Source organism: Crinia signifera, chromosome 5 (genome assembly GCF_055691185.1).
Source record: "Crinia signifera chromosome 5, ASM5569118v1, whole genome shotgun sequence".
NCBI lineage: Eukaryota > Metazoa > Chordata > Amphibia > Anura > Myobatrachidae > Crinia > Crinia signifera.
Window position 1 is genome coordinate 264,802,227 of NC_139221.1, and position 14,908 is coordinate 264,817,134.

Below are 14,908 nucleotides of genomic sequence, written 5' to 3' on the forward strand. Positions count from 1 at the left end.
CATTTATATGCCTTGTTGAGGTTTTCTACCAACTCCTTGTAGCTCTGCCTATTTACCACTAACATGAGTGCTTCCCATGCAGCCCTTTCCTTGTCATGCAGTGTAGGGACAAATTCACTACCTCTAAGAATTTCACAAATCCAGGAAATAATAAAAACACCTTCTTTTCTCTTAGCATCACTTAATCTGGGACAGTGTGAATTGAGCTACTTTAAAGCGTGATCTGTTTTGTCCGTGGCTTTGTAAAAGTTCTTCATCGGACACAGTTTTATGTGTTAGGGTGGTAACAAAATCTTTCTTGATTCAACCACTGGTGGATGCTGAACCTTTTTCTTCCCAGGCTCCAATAATGGACGGACTGGCCAGATTGTGATGACATAGTGGGTATATCTTACACAATAAACTAACAAAAATATACCGATGGTATATCAGGCGCAAATTATAAAAATTAAGCTAAATTAAATAAACAATATATAATATTAAAGGTACCACAGCATTAATTGGTTAAGGTGCTGCTCCCAACAATTAAACCAACACTACCAAAATTCAACTAAAAAGAGAGAGCGCACTTAATATATCAATGTATTTAATTAATATAAATACACACTTTAAAACAATTCATTTGTAATCAATAAATATAACATAATAAATAAAATAAAATAAGAATCAACTTTAAATGTCACTAAAAGTTTATCCAGAGGTCAAATATCATCAAACTTTTGCTCCGATGCTCTTACCCACTTGAGTCCTTGTATTGAAGGGGGGTGTGGGTAGCCTCCACTATATAATTTGTAACAATTGTGTAAATAGATAGATTGTATCAATTTGGGACAAATAGAAGGCAAATGTCGTTAAACCATAGGTTTCCAGGCACTTTGTATTAGTCCTTATCTTTAAGGGTTTATTACCACAGGACAGGAGGATGATGGAATAGGGCAGGAAAGTCAGTAGGTTGCTTCCACCGGTGTGGCTCTGTTGTATTTGGAGCCAACGTCGGGAGTAACCTTCGCTGTAGTAGATGGAATAAGTCGCTACAACCGGCGCGGCTCAGATGTGATATGAGCCGGGAGCAACCTCTGCCGTGATGTTACCTCTCCTGTCCTTTGCGTGGGATGGATAGCGGTTGCCGTTGAGGCAGGCGGTGCAGGATTGCCGCAGGTCTCAGTTCACCGCAGTCTGGACGCCTCTTGGTTTCTCTTGAGGTGGAGGGCTAAGTTTGATGTTTGGATATTTTGGCCAAAAGTCCGCAATTCATCGGCGGGTGCCAGTCCGAATCAGAGTCTTGGACCAATGGACAATTTAAAGTTGAGCAATAAGTTTCCCCATTCTTGACACGTTTCTCCCTTGTGGTACAGTGAGGGTTTCCTCAGAAGATGGGGGTGTATTGTTAAAGTCCAGGTTTAAAAAGGTGCCTTCACCTATTGGCATACAGCATTCATTAGGCTGCACCTGTATGCACACACCTGTGAGTTCTTACATCAGGTAAGCGTGTCTCACAGGTGTGTGCATACAGGTGCAGCCTAATGAATGCTGTATGCTGATTGGTGAAGGCACCTTTTTAAACCTGGACTCTAACAATACACCCCCATCTTCTTAGGAAACCCTCACTGTACCACGAGGGAGAAACGCGCCAAGAACGGGGAAACTTATTGCTCAACTTTAAATTGACCATTGGTCCAAGACTCTGATACGAACCGGCACCCGCCGATGAATTGCGGACTTTTGTCCGACATATCCAAACATCAAACTTAGCCCTCCACCTCCAGAGAAACCAAGAGGCGTCCAGACTGCGGTGAACGGAGACCTGCGGCGATCCTGCACCACCTGCCTCAGAGGCAACCGTTATCCATCCCACGCAAAGGACAGGAGAGGTAACCTCACATCTGAGCCGCGCCGTTTGTAGCGAAACCTATGGTTTAACGACATTTGCCTTCTATTTGTCCCAAATTGATACATTCTATCTCTGGACACAATTGTTACAAATTATATAGTGGAGGCTCCCCCCCCCCCCTTTAATACAAGGACTCAAGTGGGTAAGAGCATCATAGCTAAAGTTTGATGATATTTGACCTCTTACACGACTGTCTCAAGCACGTAGAAAACAGTAGTACTTTGTATATCCGCCCTGCAGACCACCTTCAAATAGCCACAGAACTGCCACTGATGTTTGTTTTAGTTTATGCAACCCAACAACTGATTTATGTTCTTATCAGTTTCTTTCATATGGGCTACATAATCCAGTGTAATTGATGTTTTATGCTCCCATTATGCAGAAAAAGTTTAAGAGACACAGTATTGCATCTACAAATGTAGAGCTAATTAACAATTTTAACCATCATTATTATTATTATTATCAGTGACCTACACCTACACTACATTTCTATCAGAACCTTTCTGGCTGTAGATCAGTGTTACCTTTATTATGTTACACTAATGATGCCACTGCCAGCAACTTATCTGTTTAATCCGTTGACAATCACGGTTGCAGCTTCCTAAATTGCATTGCTTTCCGTCCTCTGCCAGGCTGAATTTCCAAAGATCCTGTTTCTTCAAACTTACGAATCATTGATCTAGCTGACCTATGACCTTACACAAGTTATGGCACGTTATAATCTCCTAAACAGCAGCTGCTACTGTATATTACAGTGGTTCTTGTCAAATTATTTCACAAGCACAATTATCAATAGGAGCAGGTTTCTGATGAATCTCCTTTACTTCTAACTCTATGATGTCAGCTACACAGGTGGTCAACTTCTTTTTATGCAAATGACTGGGTTCCTGGCTACAACAGCCCTATATTTCTAATATAAGCAACTTTCTGCACTACAGTTCTAGTTATTAGACGGAAATACAGAAAGCTATGGATCGGGGGGAACTATATTATTCATTATAATTTAACTACAATCTCCTGTTTTCAATTTTTATTTTGTTCCTCTTTTTATTTTACCTTTTGTAATGCACTAATATCACTGTTACTTTGTGGTATGTTCTCCTATACTATCTTGACTCCACTGTTTTCAGTTTGAACACTGATTATCCGGCACCTGATGGTCCAGAACCTCCACTCATACCCCGTTCTCACTGCCGCAAAAACCCGGGTTTTTGCCAGGGCAAGAAGTAATTTCCCGTGTCCTGTGTCAGTGTGAAAGGGTCTTTGTGAAATTCCCGGGTGTTTTGCCCTGGGAATTACACACAGATTTTTTGCAGGGTTTTTCCTGGGTAATACACGGGTGTATGGCAGTGTGAACAGGCTAGACCCGGGTTTTTCTCACAAAATGCTAAAAAGCAAGTTCATTGCATTGCTCAAAGCTGCTTTTTAAACAGCCAATCAAAGATACTTTTTAAACATCCAATCAAAGCTGCTCTTAGATGACACACACTTGATGGCAGGCATACCAGGGGAAGCAGTGTGAACGTGGAAGACACAGGAATTTCCCGGGTCTAAGGTGCAGTATGAATGGGGTCTGTAGAGCCGAGATGCTCTGTGCCCCCGCCAAAAACACAGGAACAAATACCCGGGATTTTGCAGGGGCAGCAATGAGATCGCAGCATAATCCGGACACATCTGGTGCCAGGGGGAAGTTAGAACTTTTAGGGTGTTAGATGTAGAAGGGGCAGTGGGAGGGCTTAGAAGTACTTAAGAGGGTAATCCAGCTCAGTGCGAGAACCGATGATGCTGTATAATCGGTGTTGAACCTGTATCCCACCAGCCCACATACAGCTCCTTCCCCCCAAAAGTTTATCCGCATCCACTCATAACCTTCAACTAGTACTAATCTTGCACCTTGGTTGCGCAATCGGTTATGGCAGTGGTTCCCAAACTGTGTGCCGTGGCTCCCTGGGGTGCAGGGGTGCCACGGGTTGGTGGTCCAGGACCAATTCAAATAATTTATGATCAATTATTTACGGACAAAACCAGTGCTGGTGGCTTCCAATCATAAACTATGTACAATCAGAAGCAAATTCTGCCATTTAAAACATAACTGAACCAAATAAGCACATATAAACACAATCTACTTAATTTTATATATATTTTTTGGGCCTAGGGGTGCCGTGGAAAAATTCTGATACTCTAGGGTGCCGTGATTCGAAAAAGATTGGGAACCCCTGGGTTATGGTATAAAACATAGACTGATAGTCATATGGTTGACCACTAATGGCTGACAGTCACAAGGTTGACAGGGTCTAAAGTTTGACAGGTAAAAGGTCGACATGGTTAAAAGGTCCACATGAAAAATATCGACATGGTCAAAGCGTCGACAGACAGACAAAGCGTTGACAGGTCAACGTGGAAAAAGGTCAACATGAGTTTTTATTGTTTTTAGGGTGTCTATGTTGACATAGGTCGACATGGACAGTGTCTAAGTGTACAGCGTCCCCTCGCATGGCTCGCAATGCTTCGGGCTCAGTGCCTCGCTGCGCTCGGCACACTATTTTATTCTTCCTCCACGCCCTAGTGGATGATGGGGCATGAAATACCACCTGTCGGCTGAAAATTTTGTAAAAAAATGTATGTCTACCTTTTTCATGTCGACCTTTTCCATGTGTACATTTTGACCATATCAACCTTTAGACCCTGTCGACCTTTAAACCCTGTCGACCTTTTGACCATTAGTGGTCGACCATATGACTGTCTGTCATGAGTCAGTCTATGATCAGTCCGGATACCGCGCAATTCTAATTGATGGAATGTTTTGTGTAACTTGTGGATACACAGGCATGTGGGCTTTATAACACAATGTTACTAGTTACAGTGCTGAATATTTTTATACTCTATAAACAAAGGTAAAAATATTGATTCAACAAACTGAAAAAAAAAAAGCATTAACATATTGGGGGTTATTCTAGTTCATTCTTTCTGACAAAATCCTTCTTAGATGGACAAAACCATGAGCACTGCAGGTGGGGCAGATGTAACTTGTGCAGAGATAATTAGATTTGGGTGGGGTTTTTCTTCAAAGTGAGATCTATATTGCAGTGTAAAAATAGAGCAGCCAGTATTTACCCTGCACAGAAACAAAATAACTCACCCAAATCTAATTCTCTCTGCACATGTTACATCTGCCCCCCTGCAGTGCACATGGTTTTGTCCATCTAAGAAGGATTTTGTCAGAAAGAATGAACTAGAATAAACCCCATTATGTAAGACACAATTACACACTATGGGCCTTATTTTGGGTTATTCTTTCTGACAAAATCCTTCTTAGATGGGCAAAACCATGTGCACTGCAGGTGGGGCAGATATAACATGTGCAGAGAGAGTTAGATTTGGGTGGGGTTTTACTTCAAAGTGAGATCTATATTGCAGTGTAAAAATAAAGCAGTCAGTATTTTCCCTGCACAGAAACAAAATTACTCACCCAAATCTAATTCTCTTTGTACATGTTACATCGGCCCCCCCTGCAGTGCACATGGTTTTGTCCATCTAAGAAGGATTTTGTCAGAAAGAATGAACCAAAATAAGGCCCTATATGAGGTGTACATATAGCATTTAGGATGGAGAGATTGATCTTTTTTTTCTTGTACCTTGGCTGAGTTGTATCCATTAACTGACTCTTCAATCACAGACTGAGGGTGCTTACAGTGACATCTGCCTGGTGGTCCAGGTACTCCTCTCTCTCCTTTTGGTCCAACAGTTGCTTGCCCTGAGAAGATGACAATGTTTGTATGCTTAGACTCGGGTACATCACAACAACATCAATGGGAGAAACTGATTGGAACACAAAATACTGTGATGCAAATATTATAATATCATTTTGTTTTGTATAAGCAGAGACGAAGACAATGTTTTCTATAGTCATATTCATCCTTGTTACCTGGTCCTGGAGGTCCAGGTGGACCAGTAGAACCTGGTCTACCAGGAGGGCCCATAATTCCCATGGCACCAGTCATGCCCTTGTCTCCCTACAAATAAAAAACATCCTTCATTTATTACACAGTTAAGTAACACACAAAAATAAAGATACACTACAGTATATACAGTATGTATATATAGATATATATACCCATATAGTATGTATTTAGAGTTGATTGAGTATGTTCAGTCTTATGAAAACCAATAACTTTGTGGGCATCTCCAGCTCAATAAGGTTTGTAGAGGTAGATTCAAATTCCACCATTTAATCGCTAGTGTAAAGATTCTCAATGTGTAAGTACTCCAACGGGTTGGATCCTTAATTATATACAACATAGACCTGGGGTAGCCAACTCCAGTCCTCGGGAGCTACCAACAGTTAATGTTTTCCAGATCTCCTCACAGAATCACAAGTGAAGTAATTAGCTCCACCTGTGGATCATTTAAAATGTGTTAGTGAGTAATGAGTGCAGCTGTGCAGCAGCTAGGTTGTCTGGAAAATGTGAACTGTTGGTAGCTCTCGAGGACTGGAGTTGGCAACCGCTGACATAGACCATAGCTCCTCTCTGTCTGATGCACCTGTCCACAGTCTGAAGGAGGATTGTGGTCATGTCATGAGAACCATAATATGGAAATGCTAGTTTCAGTTCTCCCCTTGACAGGGGCGGATTGGCCTGCCGGGAAACCGGGCCATTTCCCAGTGGGCCGGACCAAAACTCCTTAAAAACGGGCCGGCCGTGCTCCTCCCTGGGCTGGCAGGGTCACGGCATTTTGCCCACATCCAAAATGGCCGCAAGAGGGCTGCTGCGCATGCGCAACAGTGCACAGCACCTCCCATGGGCCTTCATGTGTGGTGGCAGCGGACCCCCAGCTCCCGTTCCCCCCATCTGGAGCCAGCAGAAAGGAGCAGGTGAGCCTTCCCCCCTGCATTACATCAGCGGCCGCCAAACCCCCGCCCCCGCATTACATACGCCGCCGCCCAACCCCCCCCCCCCCCCCCCCCAGAAGATTTTTTTTTACCGGGCTGGATTGAAGTCCCAATCCGCCCCTGCCCCTTCCCTTGAGTTCTAGCATGCACATGAATGAAACGTCTCAGCACACTGTAACACTACCAGTGGATTCATGATACACTGCCATCACTACACCAAAGCATGCATCCTGGACACTTGCACCAGCCATGTGGACAGACTTTTTACAATCACCCCCCAGTGACTACTCAGGAACACACTCAATTTCTGACACTGTGTTCCCATGAACAGGCTGCAAATGGATGTTTAACATAAACATCCATTCGCATGCTGCGGGGAACACCCACATCTTTTGATTGTAAAGCGCAACAGAATCTGCTGTGCTATATAAGAAACTGTAAATAATGTGGAAGGTACACATATATATAAAGTCAAGTCACTTACATACGCATCACGGCCTCATTATCATGAGAGTGATTAGCGTAAGGACAAGAATAAGGGTCTATATCCCAATAATACATAGTCATTTATTATTTATTTATTTATTAACAGTTTTTTATATAGCGCACACATATTCCGCAGCGCTTTACAGAGAATATTTGCACATACACATCAGTCCCTGCCCCAGTGGAGCTTACAATCTATATTCCCTGCCACATGTACACACACACACACAGACATTTTTTTTAGGGTTCATTTTGTTGGGTTCCAGTTAACCTACCAGTATATTTTTGGACTGTGGGAGGAAACCGGAGTACCCTCAGGAAACCCACGCAAGTACGGGGAGAATATACAAACTCAGCACAGTTAGAGCCATGGTGGGAATCGAACCCATGACCTCAGCGCTGTGAGGCAGTAATGCTAACCATTACACCATCCGTGCTGCCCGAAAATAGTGATACACACTCCCAGTACTACACACTATACACCGTCCTAGTGTATACATAGTAATGCACACAATCGAATGATTTTGCCTCCGCATGCTACCCTGCAAATGAATGTTTATGCAAAACATACATTTGCAAAGCAGCGTGGATGTTAGCGTTAAAAGGCTCGCTAAGCAGCAAATTTTCCCTGCTTAGCGAGTCAATCAGAATCACCTCCTATATCCCAGTATCCCAGTAATACATAATACACACTGCCTCCCAGTGATATATATTAACCCCTTCAGTGGTAATTCCAAGAATTTTCCTGGCTATGGTTCAGTGCCCAGACTCGCAAGCCTGGAAAATTCTTGGGATTGCCACTGCTTAGTGCCGGGCAGCGACGCTGAGCTGATGGCTGAACTCAATTTCAGCGCTGTCCGGCTCTGGCTGCTTGGCGTCGCGTCCCCTTCCTCCTGTGCCCCCCCCCCCCCGGCTGTTTGACAGTGTGTGACGTCACGCTGGGTTGCCGGGGGGCAGCTGACATAGTGCTCAGCGACGCTGCCTGGCCCCCGGGACACAGCGAGGTGGGTTTTTTGGGAGTGCTACCTAAAAAAAAAACACTGAAGGGGTTAATACATAGTTAACCACACTAGTAATAAATACTAAGTACACACGGCCTACCAGTAAGACACACGGCATACTTGCATAGTACATCTCACTAATACATACAGCTTCCAGAAATAGACAGTATATTAGGTACAGTGCTGACAGGGGAGATGTGAGACAGATCTCCCTTGCAGCAGTTTGGGCTTCCCTACACTGAGGCACATCCCTGATAACATCACCACTATGATGTCCCAGGATTTCCAGTGCTCGGAGGGCAAGCCTAGACCCATAATGAGCAGCAGGTTATAAATGGCAGCTTAGCATAATGTTCTCTTTTAACTTAACCCAAAATTGTTAGCATCGGAGAATGAGTTAAAGGGGAAATGCAAACAGCACCAATATGGAGTCAGGACAGCAGCAAGGCAATGCCACACACACACACACACACACACACACACACACACACACACACACACACACACACACTCTGTATGTTCCACAAGTGCTAATATTACGACAACGCTGACAATCTATTATACATTACACACAAAATCAATGTTCATCTTATTACAACATTTTCTGGCTTTATGAGTTGCAGAAATGTTTAGTCATACCTCCTAACTGTCCCGCTTCCCACACGCACAGCGTCTATTTATGCCCCCACAGAGGCAGAAACTGGGTGTGGATTCGCGGGAGCGTTGCACGTATCAGTCACACCCCCTCTCTTCTAGGCCACTCCCTCAAAATGTCGGACACATCTACGGCGCACAGGAGCAGCCCTTCTTGGCCATCCTCAAAGTTGGGAGGTATGGTTTAGTATATGTTATGTAGAGGCCAGTGTCCTCAAAGGTCACTGCATAAGACCCTGGTAATAATGGTAATTGGTGTCCAGAATCAGAACTTTTGCAGAGGTCACTGTAGACCAGTGGTGGCCAACCCGTGGCTCTTGAGCCTCATGCGGCTCTCCCCCTTGTAAAGTGAGGCTCCTGCTCCCACTGCTGCCCGCCGCCCACTGTCCGTCCCAGTCCCCCCTGCTGCCGGTTCCCTGAATCCCTTCTCCTTCTGAGGGGAGGAGAGCACACATCGCGCATCTCTCCTACCCCTTACTGTGCATCCTTGTGACTGGGCCGTCCGCCAATCAGAGCTCGCGGGCCAGCAGCCAATAAGGAGACGGCCAGCGAGCTTTGATTGGTGGACAGCCCAGTCACAGGGAAGTGAGGGGGAAGGAGACGCGCGGTGTGCTGTGCTCTCCTCCCATCAGTGACATGACAGGAGGACTGCAGGGGGACACCAGACTGTCCTCTCCCCGCCCGGCAGCAGCAGCAACAACGGTGAGTGCTGCTGCTGGGAAATTTGCACTGTGGGGGCATAGCAGTTTGTGGCACTGTGGGGGCATACCAGCTTTCTGGCACCATAGGGGCATACCCGGCACCGTGTGGTGCATTCCTGGCACCGTGGGGGGCATATGTATATATGGCACTGCACTATTGGAGGCATATTTGTATCACACCCACCCAAGGGGTCAAAATAAACTACGCCCCTTTTTTTGGCGCATGCGCCTTTGGCGCGTGCATGATGTCGGCTCTTTAGCTTGACTACCGATATTTTTCAGCTCTTTACCTCTGACCGGTTGGCCACCCCTGCTGTAGACCATACTTACCTATCTCCCAGGATGGCCGGGAGGCTCCCAAAAGTCGAGCGGCACTGCTGGCTACCTGGAAAAGGGATCAGCTCCCTGCTAGCAAAGGAAATGTGGGTATGTGATCACGCAATTCATTTGTTATTTTCAGCCCTGCCCCCGCTTTACAATGCTGTAATGTGGTCATAGTAGAGAGGGGCCACAATGGCGCAATCCTATCTCTGTGCCTCCAGTCTGCCCCTGTTTCTAGAGCCGTGTCTCCTACTGAGCCTCTCGGAGGGAGCATTCGGAGAGTCGACAGTTTGCTGAAGATTTCCTAATGCAAACTGTTCTGTTTCCACTTCTAATATATAACTCTTACTAGTATGACAATTCATTGGGGTTCCGTTCAGATAGAAAAATTGTGTCTGTTTCACATCCCTAACTGCAGGACACCTAACGCAAAGGTCAATGCAATTAGGTAGTATTAGCAGTGCTAAATGCTGTAAATGGAAACACTGGCAAAAGCATTTCCTCTCGTCCCCTTCTCACTCCGTACCAGATTTTTGTAGGCAGACATATGGGCGTGTTGATCCAAATTGTATTGGGAATCCCTATCTGCAAGACAGGGATTCCATCTGTAGAGATACATATCACTGTGTAGTTGTGGACTGACCTCAGTGACTATCATGCATTCCATTACAGAACATATCCCAAATGTCAATGGTGCTCGAGTATTACAGGCACACAGAGAAATAGCTGCAACAGGTGACTGAGGAGGGTGATCTACTTTCCATATTGCCTGCCACATGCTACACGTAGGGTCTCACATGCTTCACAGAACCACATGACACTAAGATTGACCATGTCATTACCTGTTTGCCTCGTTTCCCTGGTCTGCCGGTAGGGCCTCTACTCCCGGGAACTCCTTGCTCACCTTTTGGGCCCATTTCTCCCTTTGGTAAAAAAAAAAAAAAAGATACATTATAAGAAATTCTACCAAAATAATATTAGTTTCCTAGAGCGTTTGTAATAAATAGAGTGTCTGTATCATCAGGAACATAAACCATAGCGTTACTTCCAGCATTCAGACTCCAGGCAGAAAGCACTCTGCTCATAAACTCAATTGATGTTAAGTCTGTTCTTATAAGACAATTTAGTTATAAGAAGCGAGCATTAAACCTTAACTGAACTGGAATAATCTAAGGGCAATTCAGACCCGCTCATTGCAGGCTGAATTTGCTACCCCATCCAATGTCTGGGGTTCACGCATGCACAAATGTGCATCTGTGCAAACCCCGGTGCCAATGCCTTCAGTGAGTTTCACACTCGCCGGGAGTTCGCTCCAGGATGAACGGGCAGGAGGTGACCCACCCAGTGTTTCATGGGCGTGCCAACAAAAATGGTGGGTTCACCAATAGAAGTGCTGGGTGTATCCCTGCAAACGCAGGCACGTCGATGTCTGCTTGGGGTGTGACGGCTAATGTCATATGACATCAGTGCCTGCCCCGAATTCGTCTGTCTCTGGCCAGAATAACAGTCAGTCTAGACTGACTTTTATTAGAGCAGGAAAAAAAAAAACAATCGATGGTGAGCGATCATCGCATGATTTTTTTCCTATAAATTGTAAGCTTTCAGCAGGGCCCTCCAACCGCCAAGTCTGGGCCTCTGTACCCAGTTTGTTCTATCACTTTCTACAGTTGTAAAGCGCAACGGAATCTGCTGCGCTATATAAGAAACTGTAAATAAATAAATAATAAATAATTCTGTGCAGCCGCATGCGATTGGATGTGTATGCGAACGCATCCGCTCGCATGTTACTGGGCGGATTCAGGCTACAGGGGGGCTACTTTTTTCTGCTCGCTAGACTGCGAAAAATTATAATAACGGGACCCCAGCAAGTTACTGCAGAATCATCATATCACATGTGTAGGCAGCAGGCAGCACATGTATGGCAGCATTGTGGAGCCACAAAATGATGTGAGTCTAAAATAACAGACAATTCAAAAGACTCCTTGAGTCACTGACTGATATTAGAAAAATCAGCAGCCTGATGGTCAGCAACATGGAGTCGCGACCCCATGCTGAGAAGCGCTGTATTCAGTGGCGTAGCTACCGTACGGCAGCCACCGCGGCTGCTTAGGGGAGCAAGCGCCAGCGGGGCGCAGCACACTGCTCAGAGCCGCCCCCCTTACCCCTCCACATGCCGCCGCATTCCTGCCTGGTCCGGCACCGCAGATATCCTCCTGTCGTGTAATGAAAAATTACATGGCAAAATGGCTGCCCCCATACAGCAGACAGTGTTTTTAGGAATGTTAGAGGAGGCGGCTGGCTCCTCTAACATCCTTAAAAACTGTCTGCTATTAGGGGGCAGCCATTTTGCCGTGTCATTTTTCATAACTGCAGGAGACGGAGCCAGGAGGATATCTGCGGTGCCGGACCAGGAATGCGGCGGCGGCATGCAGGGGGGGGGGGGGGGTCTTAACTTTACATGGGTGGGCAGGGACTATGGGGGGGCGGCGATGTCAATTTCGGCGCGGGGGGGGGGGCGCAAAAATATTGGTTACGCCACTGGCTGTATTAAACTAATGTAATAAATGCATATACAATATTTCCACTAGTCCGGTAGTGCACGCGGATGATACACCCTTATGTTTTGTATCCATAGCCAATGCTGAATACAATTTAATTTCTACCTCTAGACCTAAATTATATTCATTATGTCATTTGCTCTCAGTGGGTTCATCCACCAGTTAGAGAAACAAAACAAATTTCCTTAGCATGATCCTCATGTAACAATTATATGATTATCACAGATAGCACAGATGCTGCCAGTAAGCAGTGCTATATTTAGCCGGGTTATTAAGAGTAATGTGAATAAAACAAATACAGCGCAGCCTCCTCGCTGCCAACATTTCCTAGGACACAAATTAGGTGGTGGTGTGTGTGTGTGCGTGTGTGTGTGTGTGTGTGTGTGGGGGGGGGGGGGTGGGGGGGGGGCGGCATAAACTCAGTTGGTGTAAGGAGATATTCGCTCAACTGCAAAAACTTTAGCATAGCGTACAACTCAGAATCAGGCCCATAGATTGTACTAAGTATCTACCCAATGAACAACAGTACTGTTCTACCAAATGGGGCCAATTCAGACACATTCGTTCTGGTCCGAATTCGGCCCCTTCTCTGAAGGTGGGGGGTTTGCGCATGTGCGAATATGTGCATACGCAAACCCCCTGTAGTTTCACACTTTATAGCGGGCGTGCGGGGGGCTGGAGCAGGGGAAACCCCAGCATTTTATGGGCGTCCCCATAAAAACTCTGGGTGTTCCCCTGGGAATGCGGGTGGGTCGAATGCTGCTGGGGTTGGGCGGCTGACATCACATGATGTCAACTCCCGCCCCCGAAATAAAAGTCAGTTCAGACACTATTATTTTGGAAGGTGATAAAAATCATTCGATGGTCCATCTAATGATTTCTCTCCCCTCCAGCAGCATTCAAGGGGATGTGTTCTCATAAGAGGAGTGCAGATCCAGCATTTGGAATATATATATTCACCGGCATACAGTATAGATAGTGTTACACGTGTACAGAAGTCCCATCAGCTGCACCCCAAATCCTGTTGTAAGATTCACAGATCTTGCTCAATAGTGACTGATGGGCCATACAGTGGGATGTTGTCTAGCTTTATTCAATGTTGTTGGCATCTAAGTACATAGATGCTGGATGAAATGATGCATTTATTATTTTTTTTATCTCAATACAATTTATTTGAAATACAGCGAGTACAGAGGAATCAATCACATAATAACTTCCTAGGTACAAATAAACCATGGGATAAAAGGAAAAAAACAAACTGGGAAGGATAAAACGGGAAGGAAGACAACAGGACATAAGCATAATTAATGTCAGTAACATGGTATATACAACTGTAAATAGCCAAGTGTTGCGGAGAGTTAGCTAAACAACACATAAGAGATAGAGGCAGTGCCCAGAGGCGTAACTAATATTGTGGCGCCCCCCCGCCAAAAACTTACCTTACCCCTCCGCATGCCGCCGCCGCCAGCCCCGCATTCAGTCCGGCACCGCAGATAGCCTCCGGGCTCCGTCTCCTGCAGTAATGAAAAATGACACGACAAAATGGCTGCCCCCGTACAGCAGACAGTTTTTTAGGGATGTTAGAGGAGGCGGCGGCCTCCTCTAGCATCCTTAAAAACTGTCTTCTATTAGGGGGCAGCCATTTTGTCGTGTCATTTTTCATTACTGCAGGAGACGGAGCCCGGAGGCTATCTGCGGTGCCGGACTGAATGCGGTGGCGGCGGCATGCGGAGGGGTCTGACCAGAGTACCCCGCTGGCGCTTGCTCCCCCAAGCAGCTGCGGTGGCTGCCTTACGGTAGCTACGCCTCTGGCAGTGCCCTCAGCAGCAGTATAAACCATTCCATAGTCTCCATTTGACTATAAGAGAGGACAGGGAAGTTGAATATTTGAAGCATATGATGTAGGGAAGGTTAAAGGAGGGAAACCAAGTAACTTGAGTTATCATATCAAAAACATCAGTCCATAAGGGCTTAACCCTTTGAGTGCCAAGTGAATTTGTCAAAATAGGTGTGAAAATTGCCAAGCAAACATTTTTATTCATCATAATCACCTGAAATGTTTACCTTATATAGGAAATGTCATCTTTTTTTTTACACCAACATTTTTATTTGATTTGAATTTATATAACAAATGTGAGCGATGCTGGTACAGTATTTGTAGCAGATATTTTGCACATCTCTCACAGAGATGTCGGCACTCAAAGGGTTAATAGCAGGACATGATCAGAAAATGTGCAACAATGAACCAACTTCCCCACAATACTCCAGCAAAATTTAGCTCTGGAGATCCTCCTCCCATCTCTTGGATAGGCAACTTATTCTGTTCTTTGGGGGCAAAAGGGTTAAATACCACATCGTAATGCCACCTTTTTCGGGTGGGGAAGAAAAGTTAGAGGATACATAGA

The 14,908-nt window shown here is 45.3% G+C and overlaps 1 protein-coding gene across 2 annotated transcripts in view; it reads right to left on the reverse strand.

Moving 5' to 3' along the window:
* COLQ (collagen like tail subunit of asymmetric acetylcholinesterase) overlaps positions 1–14,908 on the reverse strand; it is a 102,515-nt gene that overhangs the window by 11,069 nt on the left and 76,538 nt on the right. For both annotated transcript variants that reach the window (XM_083188964.1, XM_083188965.1), the window contains 3 exons: positions 10,788–10,868; positions 5,817–5,904; positions 5,527–5,645 (listed from right to left, as the gene is read on the reverse strand). In XM_083188964.1, the coding sequence (XP_083045090.1) occupies positions 5,527–5,645; positions 5,817–5,904; positions 10,788–10,868 (288 nt within the window). The remainder of the gene's footprint in view (positions 1–5,526; positions 5,646–5,816; positions 5,905–10,787; positions 10,869–14,908) is intronic.